This window comes from Protopterus annectens, chromosome 6.part0, assembly GCF_019279795.1.
Source record: "Protopterus annectens isolate FY-2018-M chromosome 6.part0, PAN1.0, whole genome shotgun sequence".
NCBI classification, from domain to species: Eukaryota; Metazoa; Chordata; order Ceratodontiformes; family Protopteridae; genus Protopterus; species Protopterus annectens.
In genome coordinates, this window is record NC_056737.1 from 863,855,632 (window position 1) to 863,870,312 (window position 14,681).

General features: G+C 40.7%; 1 protein-coding gene across 1 annotated transcript in view; it reads right to left on the minus strand.

Annotated features, from left to right (window-relative positions):
* The window catches only part of TECPR2 (tectonin beta-propeller repeat containing 2), a gene marked incomplete in the record, with an annotated part of 1,535,154 nt that overhangs the window by 755,624 nt on the left and 764,849 nt on the right, over positions 1-14,681 (minus strand). The window contains 1 exon segment of the mRNA XM_044074534.1: positions 4,830-4,971. Within this exon segment, the coding sequence (XP_043930469.1) occupies positions 4,830-4,971 (142 nt within the window).

A 14,681-nucleotide genomic window follows, 5' to 3' on the forward strand; every position in this document is an offset into this window, starting at 1 on the left:
CACACCCCACTCCGAATGGCCCACATCCAAGACTGATGTATGAGAAGGGTTCAGTGCAGAAATAACTCTCGGATCTGAGACGGGAACCGAGAAGACAGTCTGTGCTGGGGCCGGAACAGAATATTCCACCCCCGAAGCAAGGGGATGAGTAAGGTGAGCTGTCAAACTGAAGCCCACCAGGACTTAGATGCTTCAGGCATCAAAGCAGTCAGCGCCGAATGAAGGGGTCCCACTGAAAGCAATGGGCAAGGGGGCCTTGGGACCGAAAGATCCCTCTCAGGAGAATACGAAGGAGTCGAAGGAGGAAAAATCCCAACACCCGGAGGGGAACAGGGTCTGGAGATTCCTCTTGCAGTCAATATCAGATCCACGAGAGGATTCAGGCCAGTCCAGAAAAGGACTGTAGGCTTGCCCGGCAAACGGGTCCACAGAAGACGAATATGTGGTCCGTGGTAATGAACTCAATGGAGCTGAGGATTCTGATTTGAATTGCGTAAATGGTAAAGTCGGCACAGAGGGAGAACTCTGAGCCGAAGTCACAATCAGGGTTAGTCAAGATCGGATCCGAGGTCGGAGCCGGAGCCAGTAAAGGCGAGGTTGCTGCCGAAGTGTCCTGAACCACACTGGTTGGAACCGAAGAAACCATCGGTTCAGTAGTCGTTGGTGCCGAGCCTGGCACCGATAATTCAGACTTCCCAGAAACTGTGCTAGGTGCTGAAATCGGTAGCACCAAGACAGCAAGTCGATGCTCAGAGGAAGATCTACCCATCTTAGATCGATGATTTTTGTCCCTATCACCAGCCGGTGAAGAAGGGTCTGAGCGAGGGCGCTTCTTATCCTTGCCTGGAGGGGTTGAGACCACCACAGAAATAGCCTCAGAAAAAGGAGAGGAAAGCAATCCTTTCAAAATCAACTTGTTGTGCCATTCATTCAACGTCCGTTGACTAAAACTCGCACAAATATCACATGGGGGAGTTGCAGAAAGATGTGAGATGCCCAGACAATAAACGCATTTAAAATGCAAGTCACTGTTAGGTGATTTACCACTGCACGATGTGCAATGCCTAAAACCTGAAGTACCCTTTTTCTCAGACATACTAACACTCACTCAAACAGAGAAAGGAAGGAGAAAAAAAGCCAGACTACCAGCAATGTATGAGGAGTTACCACAAGGATGGTAAAAGTAAAGAAAAAGGCAAGAAAATACCAACAACGGTAAAAAAAGGAATACCTGTGGGTAGAGCTAGACTATAAGAAGACACTATAAGAAAAATCTTTGAAAGAAATATAAGTTTGAATCATTCAAAACTACTTAGCTGGAGAGCTCGGTGAAAATGCTGCTATATGGTGGCGCGGCAAACGAGATTGGAGGTATGGGATGAAGGGCATTGTGGGTAGTAGCGTGGCTTGAGAGTGTGGTGTACGCTAGCTTGGCATTTGGCTGACTGGGTTCCGAGGGTTTGGAACTGTACCCATCAGTGAGGAATGGAAGAAGATTAACAACTTCAGATTGTAAATTTACCTATGTCAAGTAATTCAATAAAGATGTCCTGGAAAGAAAAGGAAACTGTAGGAGGGATTAAAAAGGAAATGCGATATCATATGTAATATTTTATTAAATCATTTGTTAATTAAGTAAATGGACTTGGTCAGGAAGCACAAAAAAACTGAACTGCCAAATTTACAAAAGTGATATTGTATCTATTTTGGTTAACATATTTTTAACAAGGCAATGAATTAACACTAGTAGAAGAAAGAACTGACTACGGAAAATTACTTAAAGATAAGGGAAGGGGACAGTATTGGAAAACTATGTTAGTTGAGCAAGGGAAAATAAGTGAAGAGGTTAAGGAGGTCAAGTTATAACATTTTATCTGTGAAGTGAAAACTAATTTTGGAGGGCTTTCTAAAAAGGGGGAAGGGAGATTTTTGATATCTGAAGGAAAAGTTCAATAAATCTGGAATACTTTTGTGGAAGGCCCTTTTAATACTGTAGAGTGAAGTCAAAATTAAGTTGTTCCTGAACTGCATGTAAAAAGTGGATAGTGATGACATGTTCCAAACAGCTGTGGAGCAAGGAAGGTACAAGTTTCAAGAGAGACCATTATAGCAAAGGCAAGAATGATCTCTCTTACAGGGGAGGAGGGTGTTAGTGGACTTCAGGAGGGTAGGTACAATGATGGGCTCCAGAGTCTGAAAGTTTGAAGAAAAGAAAAGAAATAGTTTTTAAATGGTGTTTTACACTACAGTGTTATGACAGTCACCTAAGGGGAAGGTTACATTCTAAAACAGAGTGATATGTTTTGGCAGAAATGTTCTTTCTTGAATAGGGAATTTAGTTAATATGAAAGAATGAAGATGGGGTTGTCAGTATCTCTAGAATTCAAAACTGGGAATGCAGTGTCTGACTGGACAAGTGATGCTATGATTGGTAGTGCATGACAGATGAGGAAGGCTCCCCAATGATCAATGATTTTCTTTAAAGTAAGTTGCCGTTACCAAGAAACACCAGATTTCACAGCTCATAATACTTGTCTGTTACCTCCTTAAAGAGGTATGCACAAGGAGCTTTTATGAGTATTGCTGCATTTTACTTGTCTGTAATCCAAGTAATTTTATTATGTATGATGGGGAGCTTTTCTCCCTAGGCCTCTAGTGAAAGGGGGTTTTGCACAGCTTAGGCAAACTTTCCAGTCAATAAAAGGAAATAAATAAAAATGAATTTGTGTAGGAGAGCAAAGAAATAAATGTAGACAAGTCATTTCAAAGTAGAACTTCAACTTGGAAATGGAAGGTAAAGCCCTGGCTAAAAGATAATCAGGGTATAAGACTTTTCTGAGCCAGCAATTTTCAGTGAGGATGGTGCTGAAAAAGAAAACAATGGGCCCAGGAACTGAATGTTGTAGAGCACTATACTGACATGTGATTTACTGAGAACAGAAAGTAAGAACAAAAACATAATAATGCACAATACTGTGGTACAGAGGTAAATACTAAGCTGCTGGATGGCTTCACTTGTGAGGACAACTTGATTCTTATGACGCAGTAAGTAGTGTATAGGCAAAACTACCACTTCAGTAAGATCTTTATCAAAGATTTTTAATACAAGGATAGTGGCTTAATATAGTAATGTTACAGAAGCTGTGGTGAGATGGAGAAAGGATCTGATTATTAGCATACGTTTTAGAAATTGTTTATGTGGGTATATGTCACTTCATTAAAAGAAAAAAAAACAATCTAAATAGATCAAGCAAAGAAGCTCAAACCCAGATCATCTGGGCAAAGCTTTTTTAAACATTTTTTGCAGGGGTTCAGGTACCCCCTTTGCACTTCCGTGTGGTGGGCTGCCCCCTTTCCCTGCTAATTATACATGCCAATACTGAGATTGCACTATACTCGGGAAAGGGCAACGTCCCCAATCCCTGCTGTACCTCAATCATGCAAAGAAAAAAAAAGCTAATTTTGATAACAAATACTGGCTTTTTTTCCCATTTTATAAAATAAACCTATGAGCGCAGGTATACATTTTGTTTAAGCAGTAACATTTCCAGTATTTCAACAGCAGATTAAGAGTTATGATGTGTCAAAAGTAGTCGGGTAGCATTTGGCTGGAACCTTTAGGAGACAGACAATGATGTTTGCTTTCAACTCACCAACTATGAGCTAAATATGTAGCCAAGCTTGGCAGTATAGCAAGATAAAACCTTAACTATGGCCCAGACAATTTGAGCTTGATGAGAGACTCAGGCGCCCAACACAGTTGGTAGGGAGGATGAGTTTGCCTATCCTGGGGAATTAAGGTTGTGATGGAAGTAAATCTCTCAAGGTGCCCTAGTACAGGGTCATGGTTCAGAGAGATTTACTTACATTCATAAATCTATTGAGAGAGGTAGAGCACTGATCTCCATGGACCATTTTCTGACTCAGCCTGGAGTTATCAACCAACAAGGAAAGGTAAAATAAACATGAGGGGACAAAGTTCACAGACAGACCTCTGCATGCCCCCTCCACAATGCTATGCAGAATGAGTTCCAAAATGTTAGAGATGTATAAAAATATATATTTTTTTAATTTAAAAAGCACCCTCGATGGCTGCCGGAATGATGGCCCCTCCTGGTCTTGGGTAAGCAGCCCAGTGATTGAGAACAAATGGGCTAACTGCCTGAGAGGAGTTGATGATCAGTAGGCAGTGGGGAAAATGTGATAAAAAATGGACAGTTTAATATCATAGTTGTTTGTGAACAGAAATTTATCTAAGAATGAAAAATAAGTAGTTCTGCTACGTATAAGAGTAATGACCTGCTGGGAGGAAGGGAAGCAAGTTGCTGTGAAGGGATGAGTCCTGCCTTCCACACTATGCATGGAATAAGTAAACACAAAAGAAAGACCAAGTTTGCAGGATCAAGTCTTCATAATGCAATGTACTTGAATATGTCTATAACCTCAGGAGAACACCTCCACAGCACCAACAAATTCAATAACAAATCTGTTCTGAGGGTAGGGGAAGCTGCTTCATCATACATACAGGGTTCGAGCATGAGAACATAATAATCAGGAAACTGGGCAGACAAACGGGCCATTGAGTCCTTTTCTTAGGTTAACTACTGTTGAACAACTTATCTATATAGTCCTGGTTACTTAACTTAATCCGTTTGGTGTTGCATAATGAAATATGTATCCAAGAAAGTAACAAAAGTAATAACAAAAAGTTTAGAGAGAAGTTTACTGAGAAAAAAAGCTGTGAAATATAAAATGTATTATTTTTATTTAAGCACATTCCTATGGTTAAAGTTCTTTTTGGCAATGGAAAATATGAATACAGTTCTTACTTGCCACCAGTGTTCATCTTCTCCTTGAGGATTCTTGGACGTGACTCCAGTTCTGAACCACAGATTCCCATTGGTGTCCAAGGCCCATGCTGTCTGATGATCCCCTAAAGCTATACACACTAGTTCCAGACCTTGTTTTTCACTGCAAAGAACAGTGTATTCATCAATACACAAGCCTATACAAGTTTCAGACATTTAACTTCTTTCACATGACTTCAGTAAAAATAACTTACAATACAAATACTACCTTCATATTTAAAAAGAGCTTCTGTCACTCAACAGAGCAGAAAAATAACATCCCATCTATATAACACATCCAATTTCACTTCATATTTTACAGATTTTCACTTGGTTATCTCATTAGTAGTAGCAGTAGTATTTAGTTCTTTACTAATGTCTGTTAGCCAGGTTAGTAACACTACGCTTGGCCTATTTTCTGGGAGGACTACAGGCTTCATTAATTCATTATCACAAGTAGTAGGACACCAGGAAAACTTCTCTACACATTCAATAGGTGCCAAGGATTTTTCATATAAATCTGAGCTACCACCAACTCGAACAAGCAGACCTATATTTAACATCTCAAGTATGACACCTCAAGAATACAGCACCCCCTCCTCCTCAAACTGCACTATGGTATCAGGATTGGAATATTAATTCAACTATCTGGATGTGGGGGACTACGGACACACGAGATTCTCTAAGACATTACGTGTTTCAAGTCCTGAACATTATTCTCAATACTTTCTGCCAGTATTATTCTTTTAAAATTACTTTCTTTCCACTTCTAGCTAGCCTCCTGTCTTTACATTTTAAACTATGCTTGTAAGCAGCATCCTAATATTCTACTACCAGGTTGTCAGCATAAAACCAACAGTTATCAATTTAGTCATGCTACACAAAGATGGCATTTTTAAAACTAGCCAGAATCTGAAATGAAACAACAGAAGCAATCTTTTATTTATAACACCCAAACTTGATGCTGTTGACATGTTCCAAACTCAACGATCAAAGTAAAGTGCAGAAGCTCTCCTCCTGTTGGACTCGACTTCTTTCAGAGGGCCCAGCATAGTTTCATTTTCCATATCAAGGCCAGCAGCAGCAATGGGGCACAGTTTCTCAGCCATGAGGTCAACAGGCTGAACACTCCTAGGGCTCAATGCAGGAGGCAAAATGGGTTCTCTTTCCATAGTATCACAGTACTTCCATCTACCCATTAGAAAACTGGAAGGATGTCTTTCTGTAAATCCCAGTTAATCATTACAGCAGATTAAGAGTCAGAGAAGTAGCAAAAAGGGTCATGTTTTGACGTTTTGTTCCACCTTCATTATGGCACGTATTCCTGTGACACCCAACAAAGAAATAATCTGTCTGGAGATACTGCACTCCTTTAAAAGGTATTAGAGATTTCGTTCCTATTTCTTTCCTGTCCCAAAGGCCACAGAGGAAGGCTGGTCCAGCTGGTCATGGTCTTTGAACAATCTTCACATAACATGACTAAAGTTTTGATGATCTCCCATTCATTCATTATGTTACTGATAAACAAAAAATGTTTTTGAAGATCTCTTAACTGCATTTTGACTGTGGTAAACAAGACAGTCTGATCATTTTCTCTAAACTATCACTCATAATGCCTGCATAAACCTGAAGATCAGAAGTGCTTAAGAAATGTTTCTGCATTTTCAAATAAAATCAGATAATAGTCTCAAATGTTCTCCCCTTCAGCCTTCAGTATTGTCCATAAAATATATGCTGGTGGCATCCATTTACCGCTCAGTTCAGACTTGAGGAGTTTTCTCCTTATATAAATTAAGGTCTTTTAGTAGTGGCCTCCAAGGACTTTGTCAAACTCTGTAGCTGGGATGTAACCTCAACCATTGGCCAACACTTGGACTGTTGGCTCTAACTGCTACAAAACTGAAATCTGCCATCTGTGCTTTTCTTTCTCTAACTTAAGTTGGAATGGTTTCACTTCAGGGCTGCCTTTCCCCTATCTGGTTTACTAGATCAATATAAATTACAATGCAGTGCAAACCCCATGCATGGCACACTTCACTTCTCTGCTCATTGCCCACAGCTTTTTATTTACTAATTTTCTGATATACCCAGGTCATTTCTTACTCCTTTTAATTTTAATGCAATAGGTGCAGCCTATTATCAGAGGTTCCACTGACATATTCTCATTTTATGTATAGCGTTCATTTTATTTAACTAGTCACCTTAATTACTTTTTCTATTACATGCATCTTCCCTTTCATGGGTAGACGCCTCTTCTGTGTACCGACTGATGTAACTGCTATTTTCCTTTTGCTCAATAGCTCATTTTTCTACATTTGTTTCCATCATTGCATTAGAGAGACTATTTTCCATTTGTACATTTTCTGCTAGTGTTGTGCATTTTTTGATCATTTGCCCCCAGTGTCTACTTTCTTTTATGGAAATAAAGCATCTCTTCTCATTTTATTCTCAGTTCCATTAGTGTTCCCATCAAAATCCTTGTATCCCTCTCTTCTGCAGCCTCCTGTGTTTTCCATTTCCTTATCATATTTTTGAAACTTGTGCGTGTGTTAGTCCTCCTGTATTTTATTATGTGATCCTCTTCCCCATCTTGGTTTATTCTCCTATAATTTTCCTGTCATTTCTTGTAGGTCTTCCGTACATTTTTCTAACTTTTCACATCTCCAAAAATTCCTACTTGTTTTTTTCTTGTATCTCCAACATTATCAGTTCCTGCATATATATGACTTATTTTCTAGTAGTATTAAAGCACTTATTGTTGGCACTTCCATCCAAATATCTGACATGTTCTTGCCTTGATCACCTTTCTTGGAAACAAATAATCCTGCCAATGGTCCTCTACTCCTGCCATATTAAGGGATCCTTCCCAAAGTAGTCCAAGTTTGTTTCCTGCTTCTCTCTCCTTTTCTTCGCTTGTTGCTTTGTGCAGTGTACTTAATTTTTTCGCTTCTTCTGTTCCTTCCTCTATTAACATTTGTAACAGCTATAGTCTTTCTAGCCATTGGATATCTATTCCTTTCTCATATTCCTTGAATATACTCAAATCTCCTTTGAAAAGCATTCATTTATACTCCTCTATGCCACATTACTCTCTTTATTCTTACCACTGCATCATTTTACCCCTTTGCTTAGGTTGCTCCTAAAGTATTACAAGTACACTAAAGACAAATAGAGAGAAGGCATCTGTTCCAGTCAAAAGTTTACCCACCCTTATCTGCTTCAGTTCAAAATCCTATCTACTTTGCAAATTTCTCAACGTTTGTTGCACTGTTGTTCTCATTGCCTCCCACACCCATGTACTACTATGATGTTTTTGTTCTAATCCGACCCATCCATTTTTGAGAATTTCTATTTTGCCCCATGTTTCTCTCAACTAACAAAAGTTCATTCCAGCTGGTAATGTGCATCTATTGCTTTGTAGAAGGTATATAGTTTTTTTTTTTTTTTTAACTGGGTAGCTTTATGATAATCCTCCAGTTGTAGCAGTGGTAAAACCCTTTCTTCCAGTGGGTTACTACTGGGCTACTTTTAAGTAGTACTTTTGTAGTACTAGTAATGACTACATCTCCCAGTTACATTCACACTTCTAATAATATCCCATTATGTATAATGCTTCTATTCATTCTAATAAAGTTTGCCTGCTTCTGTATGTATCTAACATTTATTTTTCTGAATGACACATTCTTACTAATGCATTCATGACTTCTGAATACTATCTGCTAGCCTGCTTATCATGTAGCCTTAATTTTTAAATATATGCTTAGCATGTAAATTGAACATTTAAATCATGTTTTCTCAAGTACCTGATCGAAAATCTACATAGGCAATCACAAAGTACTAATACAGTCTAATTTACACTCACTTAGCAGCTTCTGTTTTATTTCAGCTGTTTAGGCATTTGTAAGTTTAAAGCGCGTTTAGGAATAAATGTGTTTCCATTGAAATTAGCAGAGTATATCAACACTTGCTGCCTTTTTACAATCAATTTCACTACCACCACTATAAATCCCTTGCCTCAGCAGAACACTACTTCTTTATTCACTATTAGAACACAACTTCTCCTGCTGTCAATATTCATGATGAACCTGCTAATAATGTTCTTTCAGTTATTAATGTGATCTTGGAGGCCCTCCTTGCCTACTTCTTCCACAACACTTTCCTCCAATCTTTAACTTCATTGCCTGCTTTTTGAATCCTCTACGCTAATTAAATGACGCTGTTGTATATTCCGTAGCTAAAATGATCTAATTCATTGCTGCTCTTTTTATAACATTTTCAAGAAAAGTACAGTGCACCACATCCTGGGAAGAGAAATGCATTCCTTACTGTGGGGTACTGATTGCCCCAATCAGAATGCTGTTTGAGAGAAGGTAAGAGCAGATTCTAACCCTACTCTATGGTTCCTCAAAATAATACTCGTTTTGTCCCCAGCCCATCCACTCCAAGCCCTTTGATTTGTTAATATGGCAGAAAAGTACCTTCCCTAACTTGGTAGTGTCTGCTCCCCTGTGTCTTTTGTTATCTAAGCCAGTAAACAATCAGACAGTTCAATGCCACCATGTCTTAACTCCCTAATATTTGTCAGCAGTGCAAGATGTCACCACAAAAATTTCATTATCTGACCATATGAATCTTGTAGCCATAACCCCCTTTTTTAAACAACTTTATTAAAATCATCAATTGACATAGATTTACATTAACAGAAAATAAAACAAACCATATTATCATTTTTCTTTTCTGTACATGCATTATACATTATATACATCTTCCTTCTTTATAACTGTCATTCACTCCCCAAATTGCATAAATTGCTCATTTCATACCCTTTCTTAATCACCCTCCTAAGGAACACTATTCTACCTGCATTGTTCATAAGAATTAATTTATTTCTATGAAACATCATCCTTCCCATTTCTACAGATCCCAGTTCTATTTTTTTTAATCTCTCTTAAAATATTCAGTACTTCAAATAGTTGGTTTAGATTTTAATTTCCATTTTAGTAAGTACTTTGACAGCCAACAAAATCAAACCTAGCATTAACTGATTTATATAAAACGCAGTACATCAACCAATACCATGTTCTCTCTCAAAATCAACATGGTGCTTGGTCTGGTCACAGTACATCGCCCAGCTATCTGGACACTCTGCAACAACATTCTTCTTGGAATGGAAGAAGCAGTAATTACTGCAGCAATTTTCACCGACCATACCACAGCCTTTGATTTTGTTGATCACTCAGTTCTTCTAGACCATCTGACTAAAACAGGCATTAATGATGAGATACTTTCCTAGTTCAAAAAACATCTCTCCAATTGCCACTTCTCAATTAATTTCAATTTAAAAACCTTTACATCAGTCCCTCTGTAGAAAGGTGTTCCTCAAGGATTTATTCTGGAACTTCTCTATCTACATAAAATTCATTTTGACTTGCCCCATCTTTCTCTCCTGCTTTATGCCGATGACATGGTCCTATTCTGCTCCAAACATTTTGTCTCTTCTCTTGAACTCAAACTTCAGGCTGATTATCATTGACTCATTGAATAAGGCTATGAAAAATAACTACTACTAAAACTCCAAAACAAAAACAATGCTTTTCTGCACTAGGCAAAAGCTCACTTCTATATGCAGGCCTCTAAAAATCCTTGATCTTAACACTTCTGAAAATAACACCTCATTCAAATACTTAAAGAGATTTGATCTGACCCCTTCCTAAATTTCCAACTCTACCAGGACTATATAACAATTGCTGGAGTGTACAGACCACCAAATTCAAGTGCAGATGACCTAGAGGAATTCATACATTTCTTGCGTGAAACACAGGAGGGAAGTATAATATTAGCAAGGGACTTAAATTTACCAGAAACAGACTGGAATATTACTGATTCTACAATGTTAGTAAGGAAATTATTCACAGCGTATTTCAGGAACAATTGCTTCAGATTGTAAAAAAAAAAAAAAAAAAAAAAAAAACTACCAGGGAAAGGAAAGTACAGTTGTGTACACTTACCATAAATGTAGATGTTCGAGTGTATTCACTGTTGGAGTCATCACACTTGGGTTATCTGCCTGCAGGTAGCCCCCAGTCGGCCCGAATATCAGAGACTTAGTATTTCTACGTCAGATGCTGTCGCTCCAGGACTGACGTCAGGTCTTCAGGGGTATAAAAACAGGCAGCCAACGCCATTACATCAGTTTTTCTTGCCCCAAATGTTAGGAACCTTCCAAATAGGGAGCAAAGTTATGGTGGGGAAAAACACCACCAGTAAAAAGTAAATACCAATAACCCAGTAAGGGATGAGTAATAGACATAGAGAGGAGAGAGAGATAGAGAGAGAGACAAGGGGGCTGGTGGGTGGGAAATCAGGACTGCAACAGTGAATACACTCGAACATCTACATTTATGGTAAGTCTACACAACTGCACTATGTTCTTCGTGTTTCACTGTTGCAGTCATCAAACTTGGGTGGATTCCCAAAGCTGAAGAAGGGTGGAGGCAGTCAAGAAGAGTTAGGGCTGGCTAGTATGCCTTGCAAGACTGCTGTAGCAAATCCTGCCCTGGATTTGGAAAAGATGGGCAGGTGGTAATGCTTGGTGAAGGTGTGTACTCAACTCCAGGTAGCAGCCTCCAGGATGTCCCTTGGTAGGACTCCCCTAAGAAATGCTGTAGAGGTAGATGCTACCCTAGTAAAATGTGTTCTGACCCCCTGAGGGGTTGGTTTTTCCATGGTGCTTGTAGCAGAAATGGATGCAGTGTGCTATCCATTTGGAAATAGTTTTGAAATGGCCTTGCCCTCTGCCCCTGTTGCAAAGCTGACTAGTAGCTGGTCAGATTTTCTGAAGGGCTTAGTCAAATCTGAGCTGTCTGTGCACGTCCAAGGAGTGCAGGATTCTTTCCCCTTTACTTTGAGGATTAGGGAAGAAGGTTGGCAAATGGATGGATTGATTGAGAGCCACACTGGACACCACTTTAGGCATAAAGGAAGGGTTAGTCCTGAGGAAAATCCTGTCAGCATGGAAAATAATGAAGGGTTCCACAGCCATCAGTGCTTGTAGCTCAGAAACTCTTCTAGCTGAAGTGATGGCTAGAAGCAAGGCTGTTTTCCAAGAGAGGAATTTTAATTCTGCTGATGCAGCAGGTTTAAGGGGGGGGGGGGGCATGAGCTTTTTCAGTACAAAGTTAAGGTCCCAAGTAGGGGTGGGTGCTCTCCTTGGTGGCCTTAAGTTGTTTGCCCCTCTCAGGAACTGTTTGATAAGAGGGTGCGAGAAGAGAGGTGGCTCAGTGTTGTAATGAAAAGAAATGGCTGAGGCATGTATCTTAATGGAGGAGAAGGACAGGCCTTTTTGGAGTAGATCTGCTAAGTAATCCAGGATAAGAGGAAGAGAGGGCAGTGTTGTGTCCTCTCTTTTAGACTGAATCCATGAGCAGAGCCTTTCCATTTATCAGCATAGGATTTTCTTGTACTGGGTCTTCTGGCTTCAAGAATGACATCCAGCACCTGTTTGCTTAAGGTTGCTAGGGGAGAATTCAAGGAATAAGCCAGGCCGCAAGACTTGGGGTTTCCAGTTGTGGATGCAAAATCTGTCCCTCCTGCTGAGAGAGGAGGGTTGGATTCTGGTGCCAGGGTGGCACCGATGTCAGGCTGCACAGGAGTGGGTACCAGTGCTGACGTGGCCAGTCCGGGGCAATCAGAATTGTCCTTGGTCTGTCCTGTATGATCTTGAGTAATACTCTTGAAAGGAGGGGCAGAGAGGGAGAGATTTACCCACTGAAAAGATAGGGAATCCACTTTCCAGCTGCTATGAGGATTCCTGGTGCAGAATTTGCTGAGCTGGTGGTTGAAAAGGGAGGCAAAGAGATCCACCTATTGGGGTCCCCTATTTCTGGATCAGAAGGTTGAAGGTGCTGTGCCCCAATTGCCACTCGTGTGGGTCTAGGAGATTTCTGCTTAAGTCGTCTGCCAATAAGTTTTGTTTGCCTGGCAGGAACTGAGCTTGCAGATGGACTTGAATGTCCAAGGCTGTGTTCCACAGGGCCATGGCTAGCCTGCAGAGTGGGTGGGAATGGGTTCCCCCCTGCTTGTTGATGTACCACATAACTGTGGTGTTGTCTGTTTTTATTAGCAGTTGTCCTGGAAAGATTAGGGATCTGAAAGCTGTCAGGGCATTCTGTACAGCTAGCATCTCTTTTTGGTTGATGTGCAGATGAATTTGACTTGGCTTCTGTGGTCCTGAATACATATTCAGTCCATGTGTGCCCCCCAGGCATAGTCTGATGAGTCTGTGGTTAGGGTCTGGGCGGCTTGGGGTTGAGTAAATGGCAATCCCTTGTTGTGGTTGCATGCTTCTGCCCACCAGAGGAACTCTGTCCTTAGACAGGGTATGATAGGAATGACTGTTTCCAGGTCCTGAGAATGTTGGCACCAAAGACTTTTTAAGTACCATTGGAGTGTCCTCATATTCAGTCTTGTACATGGAATCAGCAGTATACATGAGGCCATGAACCCTAGGGCTTGCAGTATTTTTCTTGCAGATAGCTGGGTTCTGGTGGCCATTTGTTTGAAGTAGTCTGCCAGATAGACTTGTTTTTCTGAGGTGAGGAATGCCATCTGGGAAGTGGTGTCCAAGCTTGCTTCCAGGAATACAATCTTATGACTGGGTACCAGTTTTGATTTCTTTTCGTTGATGGTGCAACCCCAGGGAAGTGAGAAGGTTTTTCACAAATGTCAGGTGCTGCAGCAGCAATTCCTGACTGTCTGCCTGAATCAGGCAGTCGTCCAAGTACAGGTAAATTTGGATGTTTCTCTGCCTGCAGTATGCAATGGCTGGAGCCAGGAATTTTGTGAATACTTTGGGCGCAGTAGATAAGCCAAAGGGAAGTGCAGAGAACTGATAATGCATAGACCCTGCCCTGAAATGTAGATACTTTCTGCATGATTCCCTTATGGGATATGCAGATGGGCTTCTTTTAAGTCTAGGGTGACTAACCAGGCATCCTTGGCTAGTATAGGAAGAAGCTGTTGCATAGTAAGCATTTTGAATCTTGGTACCACCAGGAAGGTGTTGAGAATGGAAAATTCCAGGATTGGGTGGCAAGAGCCCTCTTTCCTGGGTACCAGGAAGAGTCTGGATTAGAATCCTTGACCCCTCTCTGTTCTACTGGAACAGGCTGAATAGCTGATAGTGAGCAGGTAAAGTACTTGATTTTGAGCCTCTGCCCACTGGTTTGGAGGAAGGTCTGGAAACCCGCTTGGGGTTGGCAGTGAATGGAAATAAAATTTGTACCCCTGGGATACAATGTTGAGGACCCACCTTTCCTGAGTGATGGACATCCAATTTTTTGCATGAAGAGCAAGTTTTCCTCCTAAGGGCACAAGCAATTGGGCAGGGCTGGGGAGTGGAGTAAAGAAGTCATTGTGAGCTTTTTCTGTAAGGAGGTGGCTTACCACTCCCTGCTTTAGGAGTGGGGGCACTCCATTGCTTGGATATCTGCATAACCTGAGAATGAAGTCTGGGTGGTCTGTTTCCCCTGTGTCTGGTTTGAGAAAGCCTGGAGAGGGCTGGAAAGGACCAGTGTTTGGAAGGGCAATGCCAACTGAATCTAGGGGGCTGCACTTGTAAGAATTTTTTAACCGTCTGCATAGACTTAGCTTTTTCTTCCATCTTTTTAAGAATCGCTTCAGCTCTGGTGCCAAACGGTCCTTATTCAAAGGAGCGTCTAGTAACTTTGATTTGACATGGTCTGGCAAGGTCTGCTCTTTCAGCCAAGCATGTCTTCTCAGTACAGAGCCAGTGACAGCTGCCCAGGAAGATGCTTCTAGGGCATCAAAGCCACA